The sequence below is a fragment of the Carya illinoinensis genome, chromosome 12 (genome assembly GCF_018687715.1).
Source record: "Carya illinoinensis cultivar Pawnee chromosome 12, C.illinoinensisPawnee_v1, whole genome shotgun sequence".
NCBI classification, from domain to species: Eukaryota; Viridiplantae; Streptophyta; class Magnoliopsida; order Fagales; family Juglandaceae; genus Carya; species Carya illinoinensis.
The window spans coordinates 19,050,031-19,065,173 of record NC_056763.1 but is presented as its reverse complement, the minus strand read 5'-3'; the positions used below and the strand labels follow the sequence as shown (position 1 = coordinate 19,065,173).

Sequence of the window (15,143 nt, the reverse complement as noted above, 5' to 3'; positions counted from 1 at the left end):
CTAAAGAGCAATTGACTGTATCTTGGTCCTTTATTGAGACTGAATACTGAGTTTTAGCACATACTAGTTGTGAGATAGTATGGTTAATCACATTGCAAGGATCTCAATACAAGTCATGAACAACTTGCACTTCTTTTATGTGATAGTCAATCAGCCATTCACCTCACCAAAAATCCTGTCTTTCATGAAAGAACTAAGCATGTAGAGTTGGATTATCATTTCGTTCGGGAAAAGGTATTGGGAGGGGGAGTCTCAAGAAATACAAGAGCAAGAAGAGAAGAGCATTGGACTTCCCTACAACCTTGTATCAGAATAGGAGCTCTTCCCACATTCTAGTAGCAGAGTAACTCGTTCCACTACATGGTTGCTGCGCAAGAGTGAATTTTGTTATGGTTTTGTCTTCTTTTGTATAGGTCTGTACCATTAGCTGGCACATTCATTTTTTTATTTCTTTATTCCTTTTTGATAGGTTCTAGTGCATTCTTTTCAGTATATATACATATATATCTATATATATATATATATTTATATAATGTGTTTTTATTGTATAGGAAAGAACAGAATAATGAGAATGAAATTAATCTCTTACCATTTTGTCTTGATCCTAGAATTTTAACACAACTTGAAACGTAGTGTTTCCTTTTATTTATTAAGGTCATTTCCACATTTTGGATTGTTGTTATTTCATTTGTATTTCTTTGTAATTCCATTATTTGCTTTTACACGCATTAAGAGTTTATTTGCTTAGTTTGTTAACCCTGGGGACAATATTAGAGGGAGGGACCGAATGAGGGAAAAATCATCTAAAAAAATATATGCTCATTGAAGTTCTCAAAAGTTAGGGTTGCCTCGAACACTCCCTCTTATCAATATTATTACATCATGTCCAGAGAATTTGATCTTCACTACATTCCTTCCATTAAACTTCATTATAACTAAATTAGAATCATAAAAATTGGTATCTAGAGCCATTGATCTTGATGGGAGAAGACACTTGATTTAAGCAATAGCAAGAAACACTTCAAATGCAAGTTGAAACCCAAGAGGAAAGTAAGGAAATGTGGGAGAGACATGCTCAATTGACCGAAATGATGAAGATCATTATCACCAACCAAACTCAAATGGCTGGTTGAGATCCACGCCTAGAACAAGATCTTGAGATCTAGGACCATCGCAGAGGCTCTAATAGAGTTGTGAGACTAGAATTCCCCCATTTTGATGGAGAAAACCTAGCACATTGGATTTTCAAGGCCACATATTACTTTAACTTCCATCAAACCACCCAACCTGTTCACTGTTTGTTAATGGCTTCATATCATATGGAGGGGGAATCATTAATTTGGTATCAAGATGCTATAGAAAGTGGACAATTCAATACCTGGGAGATGTTTACTAGAGCCTTGCAAATCTAGTTTGAACCATTGCCTATGACGATCCCATGGAGGCACTTACAAAACTTCAAATTTCAATAATGGCTCCTTACAAAACCCAATTTGAAGCTCTATCGAATTGGCTAAATGCGCTCTTAGACTCACATAAGCTAAGATGCTTTCTTGGTGGCCTCAAGGATGAGATTTAGCTTCCAATCTAAATGCTCAATCCTATGAATCTCAATACTACATTTTATTTAGCTAAAATCCATGAAGAATACTTAGCCAGTGCCAAGAAATCAGTAAAGGGTTGGGTAGATAATGACAACACTCAGTCAGGGAGCAACTTGAGTCAGTGGACTCCACAAGCAGAAACACATAATAAAGGGAAAAAAAGATACTCCACACCTTCCAGGAAAATATCCTCAATACAAATGATTGAAAAGATGAAAAGAAGATTATGCTACCATTGTGATGAAAAGTGAAATCTCTCTTTTGTATGCAAGTCTCTCAAGGTTTATCTTCTACAAGGAATTGAGGAGGTGGTAGAAGACAAGGGTGATGAGGTTTATTATGATTTCAAATAAGCTAAAGAAAATGTTCCAGTCACTAATACAAAGGGGAATCTCGAGATTTCATTCAATGCAAGTACTAGTACTCCTAGTCCCAATTCCATGAGGCTGCATGGCAAGATTGGTACTAAGGTGGTAGTGATATAGGTGGATTCGGGAAGCCCCACAACTTCCTAAATCCATACATAGTCAATAGGAACAAATTACCAATTGAGGTGGCTATAAAGATGAATGTCCAGGTGGCCAATGGGGAGACTGTTCAAAGTGAAAGGCATTGCAACAATATATTCACTAAACTTCAAGGTATTCAATTTTGTCATTCCTTCTATGTTTTAGCCTTGGCTAATTGTGATGTAGTGTTAGGGGTCCAGTGGCTAGAGACTCTAGGGCCCATTATTTGGGATTTCCTGAGGTTATCTATGGAATACTAATGGAAAGGGAAAATGGTAGGATTAGTTGGGTTAAGGCTGAAGAATTCCACTTTCAAAGATGGGAGGAAAATGTTGCTAGATAACATGAGCGGAGGTAAAGGATTGTTATTACAACTAGTTCCCTTGGAAGAATAGTAGCCCAAACTTGCAAACAACCTAGAGATAACTCAACTTCTAAAAGAATTTGTTTGAAGAACCAGTAGGGTTATCACCTAAGAGGACTCATTACCATAGAATCTTGTTGGAGGAACCACAACAATGTCTACAAGGCCCTACAGGTACCCCATTATCAGAAGACAGAAATTGAGAAGATTGTAGCTGAACTCTAAAAACTAAGGGTGATCAGAGCCAGCTCAAGTCCCTTTTCTTCTCCTATTTTATTTGTGCGAAAAGTGAATGGGAGTTTGTGTTTATGTGTGGATTATAAGGTTTTAAACCAAGAGACTATTAAGGATAAGTTTCTCATCCTTGTCATTAATGAGCTATTGGATGAATTACACGGGGTAGTGGTATTTTTGAATTTGGACCTGTGGTCTACATGCCACCAAATTACGGTAGTTCTGGAAAATAGGTTTGGGCTTACCAATACCCCTTCAACTTTTCAAGAGTTGATGAATGACATCTTTAAGCCATTTTTTAGAAGGTTTGTACTAGTTTTCTTCGACGACATTTTGGTTTACTACTGTAGCCAAGAAGACCATTTATGCCACCTAAAACAGGAGTTGAGAATTTTGTCGACCCATAAATTGTATGCCAAGATGTCCTTATGTAAATTTGGAATTACTAATCGAAGTAGAGTATTTAGGGCATTTAGTATCGGAAAAAGGAGTAAGAGCTAACCCCAAAAAGGTGGCTTCTATGCTTGATTGGCCAATTTCAACCAACACTAAATCCTTTAGGTGATTCTTGGGTTTAATGGGGTATTACAGGAAGTTTATCAAAGACTATGGCCTCATTGTTGTCCCTTTGACTATCCTTTTAAGAAAGAATTCATTTACATGGAAGGAGAATACTACCAAGGCTTTTCAGGAGCTCAAGGCAGCTATAGCACACCCCCTAGTATTGAAGTTACCTAATTTCTCACCCTTTCACCATAGAATGTGACGCAAGTAGTTGTGGAATAAGGGTTGTCCTAATGCAAAAAGGGTGGCCTATAGCCTATCTAAGCAAGGCTTTAGAATGGAGGGCTCTTGCTTTCTTCACCTATGAAGTGTTAGCCCTTGTTACAATTGTGCAAAAGTGGCAGCCTTACTTATTGGGCCAATCCTTCATTATAAAAATAGACCAACAAGTTTTAAAAATTTTATTGGAGCAAAAGGTGGGGACTGGCTCAACAGAAATGAGTTACGAAACTTATGGGGTATAACTTCCAGATTAAGTACAAAAAGGGCAGGGAGAATAAGATAGCGAATGCTCTTTCTGGAAAGCATGAGCAAGAAGAAAAAACATAAGAGATGTTGGCTATTACTATTATCTCCTTCCTAACCCTAGTATGAATAAATGAGCTCAAAATGAGCTATTCCACCTCACCTGAACTGAAGGAACTTCTATCCAAACTTCAAGGATCGTACTAAAAAAGGGGAGATTTGTACTGGACCCTAATTCCCCTTTTAAGGAGAAGATCCTTCAATTTATACATGAGAATATGCAAGCAGGGCATTCAAGATATCTTAAAATCTACCATAGTGCAAAGAAGGGCTTTTTTGAAAAATAGATGAAGAAAGATATAAAGAAAATTGGTTAGATATGGTGATGTCTGCCAAATCAACAAACATAAAACAATTTCCCCTATAAGTCTCCTTGAACCTCTACCCATTCTAGGGCAAGCTTGAGAGGAGATCTCCCTGGAGTTTATTGAGGGATTGCCCTTATCACAGGGTGCTAGTGTCATTTTGGTGGTGGTTAATCAGTAAACAAAGTATGGTCACTTTCTAGCTCTATCCCACCCCTACACAGCTTCTAGAATTGCCTCCGTGTTCCGAAAGGAAGTGTTTAAATTACAAGGTCTCCCTAAGGCCATAATCTTAGATAGGCACCGAGTGTTTCTACGTACCTTTTGGAAGACCTTGTTTACCATGCAAGGATCGTTCTTGAACTATAGCTCAACTTAAGGTATTATGCAGGATCTAAGCCGAAAGGTTGGGTTCAATGGTTGCTTATGGGCGGATGGTGGTATGATAATTCATACCACACCTCCACCAAGATCTCACCTTTTGAGGCCTTATATGGCTACCCTTCACCTAAACTCACATTCTACATAGCAAGGACTAGATCTAATGACTCTGTTGACCAATTATTATGCACTAGGGAATAAATCAAGGTAATATTGAAAAAAAAAATTTGGAAATTGCAAAGCACAGAATGAAATTTTATGCGAATAAAAAAAAAGAATCGAGAGGAAGCTTGAAAAAGGGGACTGGGTTTACCTTTGATTGCAACCCCTTAGACAAAAATCTCTAGCAGTGCAACACAACCTAAAATTGTAACTGAAATTCTACAGGCCTTTCCAAGTGATCAACTGCTAGGGAAGGTGGCCTATCAACTCAACCTACCGGCCACCTTAAGAATCCACCCTCTTTTCCACATTTCCTACCTGAAATGGAAACTTGGAAGCCAGATTCAACCCATTCCCTCCATGCGCCCCGTGAACACAGGTGGGAGATACAACTCGAGCTTGAAGCCATTCACACCTCAAACGCTAGGGCCACCATTCTGTCATGGAAGTATTGATCAAGTGAGTTGGGGAATCATCTGAAGACAATAGTTGGGAGCTCCTCTGGAAGCTTTAAGAACTTTACCCACACCTTGTGGGAAAGATTCTTTAAGTGAGAGAGAGAGAGAGAGAGAGAGAGAGAGAGAGAGAGAGAGAGAGAGAGAGAGAGCCTCACGAAGTGGAACTTGGAACTGAGTAGCAGGAGTGTTAGTTCAGTCAAGACTAAAGTTGGCTTTGTCGTGCAGAAGGAGGGGGCCATAAATGTAGCGTATCGCTTAGCGGGACACAACATTTTGACATTCAGTGGAACGCAGCGTTTTACAAGAAGATGGAGCATGAGGGAGTACTAGGTTGAGACGTAGTGTTTCCTTTTAGTTTTTTTTTTTTTTTTGCAAGCAAACTATTTCATAGATAAACTATGTGGTTACAATGACACAAGATTCAGTAGGGTGGGAGTCCCCAATATCATCCCAAAACAAACAAAAGCAGCATTTAAAAAAAAAACAAAGTGGGTTATCTCGCCAAAAAATTGGCTCAAACCCAATCCCACATGAGGATGCTGCATAAAAGCAGTTATAAACCTACGACTAAAGCCGCAGTCAAGAGAGGTGAATTGCATTTTGCTAATCTGGTTCAACTGTAGGAGACTATCACGAACACGTTATCTTGATCACTGGTTAGGAAAAGCAGGAACATAAGAGAATAGTAGCTCGAAGATGACCCAATACACCGGCGAAGGACCACTGCCAACAGTGGTGGCGCGTGAGAGACACACACTACACTAAAGAACAAAAGAGTACTCAGATATGAAAGATCTGAAGTTGCCGGCTCCGAAGGCACCGCGTGTGGCACCTGGAAACTTCTAATGGCACGGTGATGCGTGAGGCCCACGCGCACTATAAGCCGTGCATGAGCTACACGCGTCACACAAAATGAAATATTTCTACCACCGACCGGCAGATCGGTGGCTGGGGAGTCTGATGGAGGGGCGCTTGGCTATTAAAAACGACCGGAGAATAGCAGATCGGAACATCTAGGTACTATCACAGGAATACTAAAAATAAATGGAAATAAAGCCATATATACAACGACTGGACATGCTGAGGGTGGGAGGGGACGAAGTTCCAGCCCTCCCCTGTGCGAGGACGCTCTGATAGCTGGCTAACCTGTGGAGAGAAAACGACTGGCTGGCCTCGGTTCCTTTTAGTTATTAGAGTCATTTCCACATTTTAGACTAATGTTATTGTTGCCCAGATGACTAACATAAGAGGGGGGGTGAATTGAGTTGTATTAAAAAAAATAACAATTATAAATCAAATATAAAATATAAAATATAAACAAAATATGAAATAACAATAAATATAAAGAGTAAGGGTAAGGGTAAGGGTAAGAGAGAAGCAAACTTAGTATGTTAACGAGGTTCGGCCCCACTGCCTACGTCCTCACCTCAAGCTACCCCTTGATGATTCCCAAATTTACTATTCAATCTCCTTCAGGTGGAGATAGAAACCTATTACACCTTTGAACAACACCTCTACAAAGGATCCGTGTAGAACACCCTCTACACTTGCAATCACCTTACAAGTGGTGATTCAACTATTCCTCGTATAGAATACTTTCTACACGTACAAGGGTTATACACACCTTTTTTCTGATACAAAAGCTGATAGTGGGTAGGTTATCAGAAAACACTCCTCAATTAGTGAAATAAGAATAATACAGCACAAACTATATCTCTCAAAATGAATAAGGATTAAGGCTCAATGCTTAGAGAAGAGAGAATGAAAGTTTTGAATGAATGTTGTATGCTCTGGATGTTGTGAATGTGAAGCTCTCAAATGATCTATTTATAGGCATATGAGACTTCATATTCAAATTTAAAAAGATTTACATGTCAAAGATAACATCATTCACTTTTTCAAAAAATTCAAATAAAAGGTTCTTCTTTTTCAATTGTCAAAGACAACATCATTCACTTTTTCAAAAAAAAATCAAACCTAATCTTTTACTTTTGGCATATGACAAAATGAGCACACTTTCCTTTTCAAAAAATTCAAACCTAATCTTTTACTTTTTGTATATGACAAAATGAGCACACTTTACTTTTCAAATTTTTCAAACAAAATCATCTACCTTTTGTATAAGTCTAAAAAAGTATCAATCACTTTTGAAAATATTCAAATAAAACATGCACATGTGAAAGATGACAATCAATCATCTTTAATATTTTCAAAGTTCAACCCTTTAATCAAGGCATGCACATGCAAAAAATGACAATCAATCATCTTTCAAAATTTTCAAATTTAATTTTCAAAAATATTCATGCACATGTAGAAAATGTATTTTAATGCTTTATGATAAAATATTAATTTTGAGCATTAATCCTAATTTTGAATTTTAAGAGATTTACAACATTACTCTATGACTTTAATGTGAACTTGTTTCCTTCTTGCTCATGCTTGGTTCTTTGATGTGCTTGATTCCATTGTGTGAACAACTTGAGCTTGAAACTCCTTTATTCTTTGAATTCATTTGTTATCATCAAAATCCATGTGTAGATTTATAATCACATGAAACTTGAAATCTTGAGTTCAACAGTTATTTTATTTGCATTTTTGTGTAATTCCATTATTTGCTTTACACGTGTTAAGAGCATATTTGCTTAGTTTGTTTGCCTTGGGGATAATATTAGAGTGAGGAACCATATGGGGGAAAAATCATCTGAAAAATGTATGCTCATTAAAGTTCTTGGAGGTTAGGACTGTCTCGAACAATCCCCCTTATCAATAATATTACATAATTTCTTGAGAATTCGATCTTCACTCCATTCCTTCCATTAAATTTCATTACAATTGAATTGAAATCATAACATAGTGCCTCTAGTTGAGCCATTGCCGACTCTAGCCTAGCAGTTGGCTTCTCTTCCATCACTCTCCTCCTGCCCCAGAAAGAGAGATTGATTTTGGAAAGCCCAATATATAGTGTTCATAAAGCTGAGTGAGAGCTGTTCAAGGAATAAGTTGTCCTTGTAGAACAAACAAATCATCTTAAACGTAAGGATGAAAATATCGTGACCTTTGAGTCATGGCAATTACCTTAGTGTTGAAAAGAATATTGAATGTGTTAAATAGCGATGGTCTTTTGGAGCCTTAATGCTAGTTTTGATGGAGCAAATAGACACAGTTTATCGCTCAAGGAGGGTGATTTCCATTGTATGGACGATTCAAGCTTTATCAACTTCAAGCTTGATTACTCATTAGTATCGTAGCAAAATTTCTCCATTGCAAATCACCTTCAACAGAGAAGGAATAATACAGTTCAGTGGAAACTGAAGAGGCTGGACCTTGAATCAATTAGAGATTGAAGTGGCTGGAAATTGAAGAGGGTTAATAAGATAAATTGAGAGTTGCATAACTTTATAAATTAAAAAATTTAAAAAAAATATTATCTATAATTATAATTTTATGCTCATAACTAAATGTAATGATACATCAGCTATTAAAATGATGAAGATTTAGAAATTCAAAAAAAAAAAAAAATTGATAAAATGTGACTAGGAGTACTTCTTGCACCTCTTGGTTTTGATCATTTGATACAGGACGATCATTAAAAATATAATAAATGACACTTCTCTACCACAAATGATACATTTTTACACCGACTTATAGATGGTAAAGTTATTTCATTATTTCCAAAGCAACACATAGCCACCATGCCATAAATGGTAGAATTATTTCCCCGACTTATACATAGGATCGAGTATTTGCAACAGCAAGGAGGGGAACCTTTCTATGGACGGTAAGACCAACACATTGGGTCATGTTCAAATCCTCCACACATGCATCACCAGGCAATGCCCAATCAAACTTGTGCACAAGATTGGCCAACACAAGCTCATTGGTAACCATGGCAAATGTGATTCCTGGGCATCCCCTTCTTCCAGCTCCAAAGGGGATCATTTGGAAATCATGTCCTCTGAAATCTATAGAAGAATTCAAGAATCTCTCGGGTCGAAACTCCTCGGGTTCTTCCCACAGTGCAGGGTCCATTCCAATTGCCCATGCATTAATGAAGGCTATGGTTCCAGCAGGAATGTGATAGCCCTTTATTTCAACATCTTGGGTTGATTCTCTAGGAACTAATAATGGGAATGGAGGATATAACCGAAGGGTCTCTTTGATCACTGCTTTCAAGTACTGCATTTTCTCTATGTCTTTCTCGTTTATGCTGGTTTTGGCTTGGGAAATCCCCCTTACCTCATCTTGCAGTTTCTTCATGACTCTAGGGTGCCTTAAGAGTTCTGACATTGCCCACTCTAGGACTGTGTAAGTAGTATCAGTTCCAGCAGCAAACATATTCTGCAATAATCAAAGGTAGACTAAAATTTATATGGCAAAGATGAAAACTTCAGAAGAAAAAAAAGTTACAAATAAATTGGCAGGTAAATGCTGTATATACCTTGCAATAGAAAGCATGTAAAAATTGCACCCAAGGCATGAAATCGATTCAGATATTCACAGAGAAAAACAAAACCAAGTCAATTCGTATATATATACATATACAATTTTATATGAAAAGGAAGCATTATTTTTGCATGATTTATCATAAGTCAAAATAATCTTATATACTCACACATTTTTGAAGCCAGGCTGAACTAACAAAGCTGGTTGCCTATTTTTTGTCGACATGTAAAAACCCAAACTCGGGCTTTTCATAACAAGTAATGATACGTATAGTAGTAGAATGCATAAGTGTTGTGTAGTTACTTTTAAAAAAAGTGAAATTTATTATTAAAAAATTAAATTTTTTTCAAATTCATTGTGTGTTATTTGCACAATCACGACTACAACCATCATTTCTCTTTAATAACACCAACCACAAGACTAGAACCACTTTGCATATTGAAAATTCTGAAAAATCAAGGTGGATATAGGCAGCACTCATGTGGACAGTTTATCATCTATCTTATTTAATGATAACTATCTAATATTAATGAACTTTAAGCATAAAGAGAAGTGGTATATCATATGTTAGGAAAGTAAATTTAGAAATTTATGTGACTTAAGAGTTGATTTGGATTCAGAGAGTATTTCATTTCATATCTTTTCATCTCATCGTTATAACTTTTTCAAATTCACACTCAAAATATAATAAAAAATTCTATTTTTTCAAATCTCAATTCAATTTTTTTTTTCAAATTTCAAAACAATAATAATATTAAAAAAATAATATTTTATTTAACTTTTAACTTTTATTTGATACAATCTCATCTTATCTTTAAATCAAAATGAGAAAGAGCCATTAATATAAGAGTTTTGCTACGTACAAAAGAATTTACTAATCAATATTATTGTCTTTATATTCAAAATTTAAATTGGTACTATTTTTATTAAAATCTGACTTTTTGACCAATCACGTTGAATGAGTGCACGTATTGATATGCAGAATTGCTAACAATCAGATTTTTTCTTAATATAATATATCAGATCTATTTTATAATAAAAAAAATTATAATTTGTTGCAGGACATTCAGTTTATGAATTTAGTTCACGCGTGGAAGAAACGTTTCTCAACCGCAATAATCTTTTTCATTTGTTTTTACTGTTTTTAAATTATTTTTGGTTAAATTAAGTAACAACACCGGCAATCAGAATCTTTTTACCCTTTTTGGGTTAAATTAATCAAATAATCTTCTTTTTGAAGAGAGAGAGAGAGAGTACCAAGATTAGTGCTTTGATGCTTTCGTCGTCCAAGGCGGGCGCACCAGCAGCGTTGACCTTTTGAATCTCGAGCAAGACGTCCACCAGATCTTTTCTATCTTCACCTAGAACAGTACTTCCATCCCCAGTTCTGCTCTTTCTTTTGTGCTGTTCAAGTATGCCATCCAAAAACTGGTCAAACTCTTTATAGACTTTCTCCACTCGAGCATCAATACCATTGATGCGGTTTACCCATGTAAGCCATGGAATGTAGTCCCCCACATTGAAAGTACCCAACAGTTTCATAAGCTCTCCCAACAACTTTCCAAACTTCTTCCCATCTTGATCACCTGCACTATACTTCTTCCCAAAAGCCACTCTGCAAATGATATCATTGGTTAGCGATGCAAACATCTCGCCTAAATGTACCGGCAATGACAACGAACAACACTGATCTCTTATCTTCTCCAGGAAAATGGCTACTGCTTCTTCCCTTACAGATCGAAAAGACTGAACCCTCTTGTTGCTTAAAAGCTGGAGCACGCAAATGCTTCTCAGCTGTCTCCAATACTCCCCATAGGGAGCTGTCGACACATCCTTTCCATCATAGAGAAGTCTGTCGGAAATGCTTAGTTTTGGTCTGTTGGAGAAGATGAAATCATGGGTTTTCATGATCTCGCGAGCAGTGTCTGCAGACGACGCGATTAGAGCACGCCGACGGCCGAGGTGAAGCAGCATGAGCGGGCCATGGCGTTGAGCCAGTGCAGAAAGGGAGCGGTGAGGATACAAACCTAGTTGGTGGAGGTTCCCAAGGAGTGGAAGTTTTGGCGGTGAAGGCGGCACGTTTTTAGGAGGGATTATGGAGAGCCATTTGGGGAGAAAGAGTACTACAAATAGAAGAAAGGGAACGCCATAGATAACGAAGGGATCCATAGGAAGGACGTATCTATGCAGTCGATGCTCTATCGGCAAGACGAAGTTGGTCAAACTGCTGGAGCTCTCTTTATCGCGTGGTCTGCCCACTAGTTATTTTTTTTTTCTAACATATTTAAATATTTATAAAATATATATTTATATATATTAACATATTAAAAGTCACTTTCAAACATCAAATAAAAAACTTTTAAATACGTGAGCGGTTAATATAGGGAGCAAACTTAGGCAACTTGCTAAACTTTTCCAAAAACAAAATAAATGAAAATATCTAATTTAGAGAAATATTTTATCACAAAAATATCATAGCAAAAGTTTAAAAATATTTTTATTTAAAAGATCTTTAGTTTAGCATAATTGAAAAATCACACTAGAACAGAATTTTATGTTTAACTCCTATCATAAGGTTGTCATAAATTCATATTAATTTATAAATTTATTTTTACATAATTTTTTGTATACCTAGTAGCATTCCTAATTTTATTCTGTTTTTAATTTGGTTTATAAGGGTATTTTTGAAGTCGTCTGAACTTCATTTTATTTGATCACTAATTTCAATGAGAATCTATAGATTGATCGAGGCCGTAAGACGACAAAATGTTATACCTGTAATGTCATTGAGACTTTTATAATCATTTAACACGTCAATGGATAAGGTGTGACCAAACAATAATAAGAGTAATGTTACCTATAATTATAAAATATATAAATATTATATAATTATTTTAAAAAAGAGTAAAATTTACGATTAAAAAATTAATTTTTTTTATAAATTTTATATTAATTTATTTTTTTTTTAAAACTGTACGATACTTGTACAACTACGACTACAAATATCATTTTTTCAATAACAAATATATTCTTTGTCAATTTATTTTCATGACTTTTTTTGAGTATAATAACTAACATTTTTCATTGAATAAATTAAGGACCACACACTCGTGGGGTTGTGAATCGTAATCTCGTATATATATTTGGTTATGAGAATATTTAAGAGATTTTCTTAGATTGACTTTTAGAGAGAGAGAGAGATTTTGAATAAATTTACTTTTTGAAAATAAGTTTTATATTAAAGTTTGTAAAAGAGAATAACTATAGTTGAAAAGTTGTATGAAAAGTTGTTGAATAGAAATTTTGTAAAGAATTAAAGATGTTTGGTTTAATGTTAAGGTGTTGATTGGATAGTATGTTAAGATGAAAGTTGAAAGTTAAATATAATATTATTTTTTAAAATTATTATAATTATTTTAATATTTAAAAAAGTTGAGTTATTTATTATATTTTTTATGAAAATTTAAAAAAAAATTATAATGAAGAAATTAGATATGAAATTCTTTTTGTATCCAAAAGAGGCCTAGCTGAAAATTAATATTTTGAAAATTTTAGTTAAACCAAACAAGATTTTGAAGGGTCCATCCATTTTGAAAGAGATTTTTTTATTATTATATATATATAGATTTGAAACTGTTTTGTTGAAATTTTTTTAATTTTTTGAACTCTTTTAAGATTTTTGAAAAAAAAAAAAATTCTCCATATAATTATTTTTGAAAAAATAATTTTGTGTAAGTCTTTATAAAACAATAAAAATAAACTACACTTAAAAATATATTAAAAAATTTATTATTTTTTAGTGCGATCTATTTTTTTATTAAAAAATCTACAATAAACTTATTTATTTAAGACTTATACGTAGCATTATTCGTCATTATATTTTAAAATGTATTATGTCAACCACTGCAATTCAAGATTATCAAAATTTAAGATAAAAAAAAAAAATAGTGACATTATTACCCATAAGAGAAAAGATTATGTTAGATTTTACCCTCCTAGTGCAAACCGGACTCTTTTGCATGTATTTAAAACTCATTTTATCTCATTTAATTTTTATAACTTTCACAAATATTTATACAAAATATAATAAATAATTCAATTTTTTTAGATTTTAAAATAAAAAATAATATTCTAATAATATTTTATTTAACTTTCATCCCATTTCAACTTAGTAACTTACTATCCAAACCTTTTCCGGTTATTACATTCTTAATTATATTGGTAAGAGCTTGATTTCTAATAGTTATATCTAAATAATAATTTGTAACCATTCTAGATGATAAAGTTATGATCAATGGAGAGTGTTGGGAGTAAAAGCAGAAGAGCGAGGAGATAAGCAAACTACTGAAACAATCAGAAGGACCAAAGTGAGCATTATTAATAAACTGATCCATGGATGTAGTTAGCATTGATTAAGGTAAGGATGACTGAGTACTTGGGAGCAGTAGTATTGGATTAGCTATCCTATTAGTTAAAATTTAACTAATATAACATATTTTATCTTTTGCTTACTCCACTTAACATTTATTAGATTATTAATTTAAACTCTATATAGTGATAAAATATTATTATCTTAACGTAAAATATTGCAAAAAACAAAGTGGTGGCATTAACCAAATTAAACACAAGTTTTTTTTACAACAAGCTAATGTTTTCTATAACACCCACTTCCCTTAAGTTAGGGATGTCACGTACTTTCGTAAATAAAGCTAAGTAAGAGATTTGCATAATTAATAAAACAATTGTTTATCTCATATAAAGGTGATTAAATAAACCATGTCTTGAATATCAAAGTAACCAAAGTTCTCCAAGCAAACTAAATTGAGAAAATTATTATCAAAATGTAAAATTATCTAAAAGTGTGGGACTAGATTTGATCAGACTGCTCCATGCAAGGTTTGGTCTGCTTGCTTGTCCTCATCTTCTTCCTCACTTGGTTGGTTAAAAATACAAAATAAAATTAAAATGTGTTGAAGACAATAAGAAACCCACTATAACATAAACATAGCAAATGCAAAAGGTCTTTCAAAAAATTTTAAATGCTTGAGAGAATAAAATTTGACTATTCAAACATATGTTCGTGACATCCATAACTTATAAATATTTTCTTTTATTTTGACTTATATGATTGACCACCGTACATTAATCATATGTGTAGGTTATGCATTGGCCTCACATTCTATGGCCACAAGGGAAGCCACTGATTGTATCATAATAAATTGTGTTAAGCCACGCTTATGTTCGTGGCTTAAACATCCACCCATGACTACGTTGGTACCATGTATTATTATAGACATTTTATATTTAAGCTTGATATTTATCTTATACTTTATCATATGAAAACTTATGTGTTTTATGTGACATGAGATGTATGTCATACATAATAACATTACTAACTATAGAATGTAGAATTAAGCATAATCGTGTATTATGATGGATGTCATGCTTACATATTCCATGTCATGCGTGGTACACAAAAGTCGGCTTCCAAATAATTAACTTTAATAGTTAATCTATCTAAATTAGTTAATGTGTGTCAATCCTAATTTTATGATCAAGTTACTTACCTTACATCACTGATTTCAAAATCTCAC

General features: G+C 34.4%; 1 protein-coding gene across 1 annotated transcript; it reads right to left on the bottom strand.

Moving 5' to 3' along the window:
- Positions 1-8,561: 8,561 nt before the first annotated feature.
- On the bottom strand, positions 8,562-11,768 carry LOC122290214 (cytochrome P450 736A117-like). Its single transcript, XM_043097801.1, has 2 exons — positions 10,807-11,768; positions 8,562-9,444 (listed from the first exon to the last, which is right to left on the bottom strand). The coding sequence occupies exons 1-2, from the start codon at positions 11,716-11,718 to the stop codon at positions 8,830-8,832; spliced, it is 1,527 nt and encodes a 508-aa protein (XP_042953735.1). The 5' UTR covers positions 11,719-11,768; the 3' UTR covers positions 8,562-8,829.
- Positions 11,769-15,143: the final 3,375 nt, after the last annotated feature.

What these genes read in the sequence shown, in the direction of transcription:
- LOC122290214 (XM_043097801.1), bottom strand. Translation starts at nt 11,718, where the DNA reads ATGGATCCCTTCGTTATCTATGGCGTTCCCTTTCTTCTATTTGTAGTA. An exon ending in GCATCAAAGCACTAATCTTG is followed by an intron (nt 9,445 to 10,806) that starts GTACTCTCTCTC and finishes TGATTATTGCAG; the next exon opens with AATATGTTTGCTGCTGGAAC.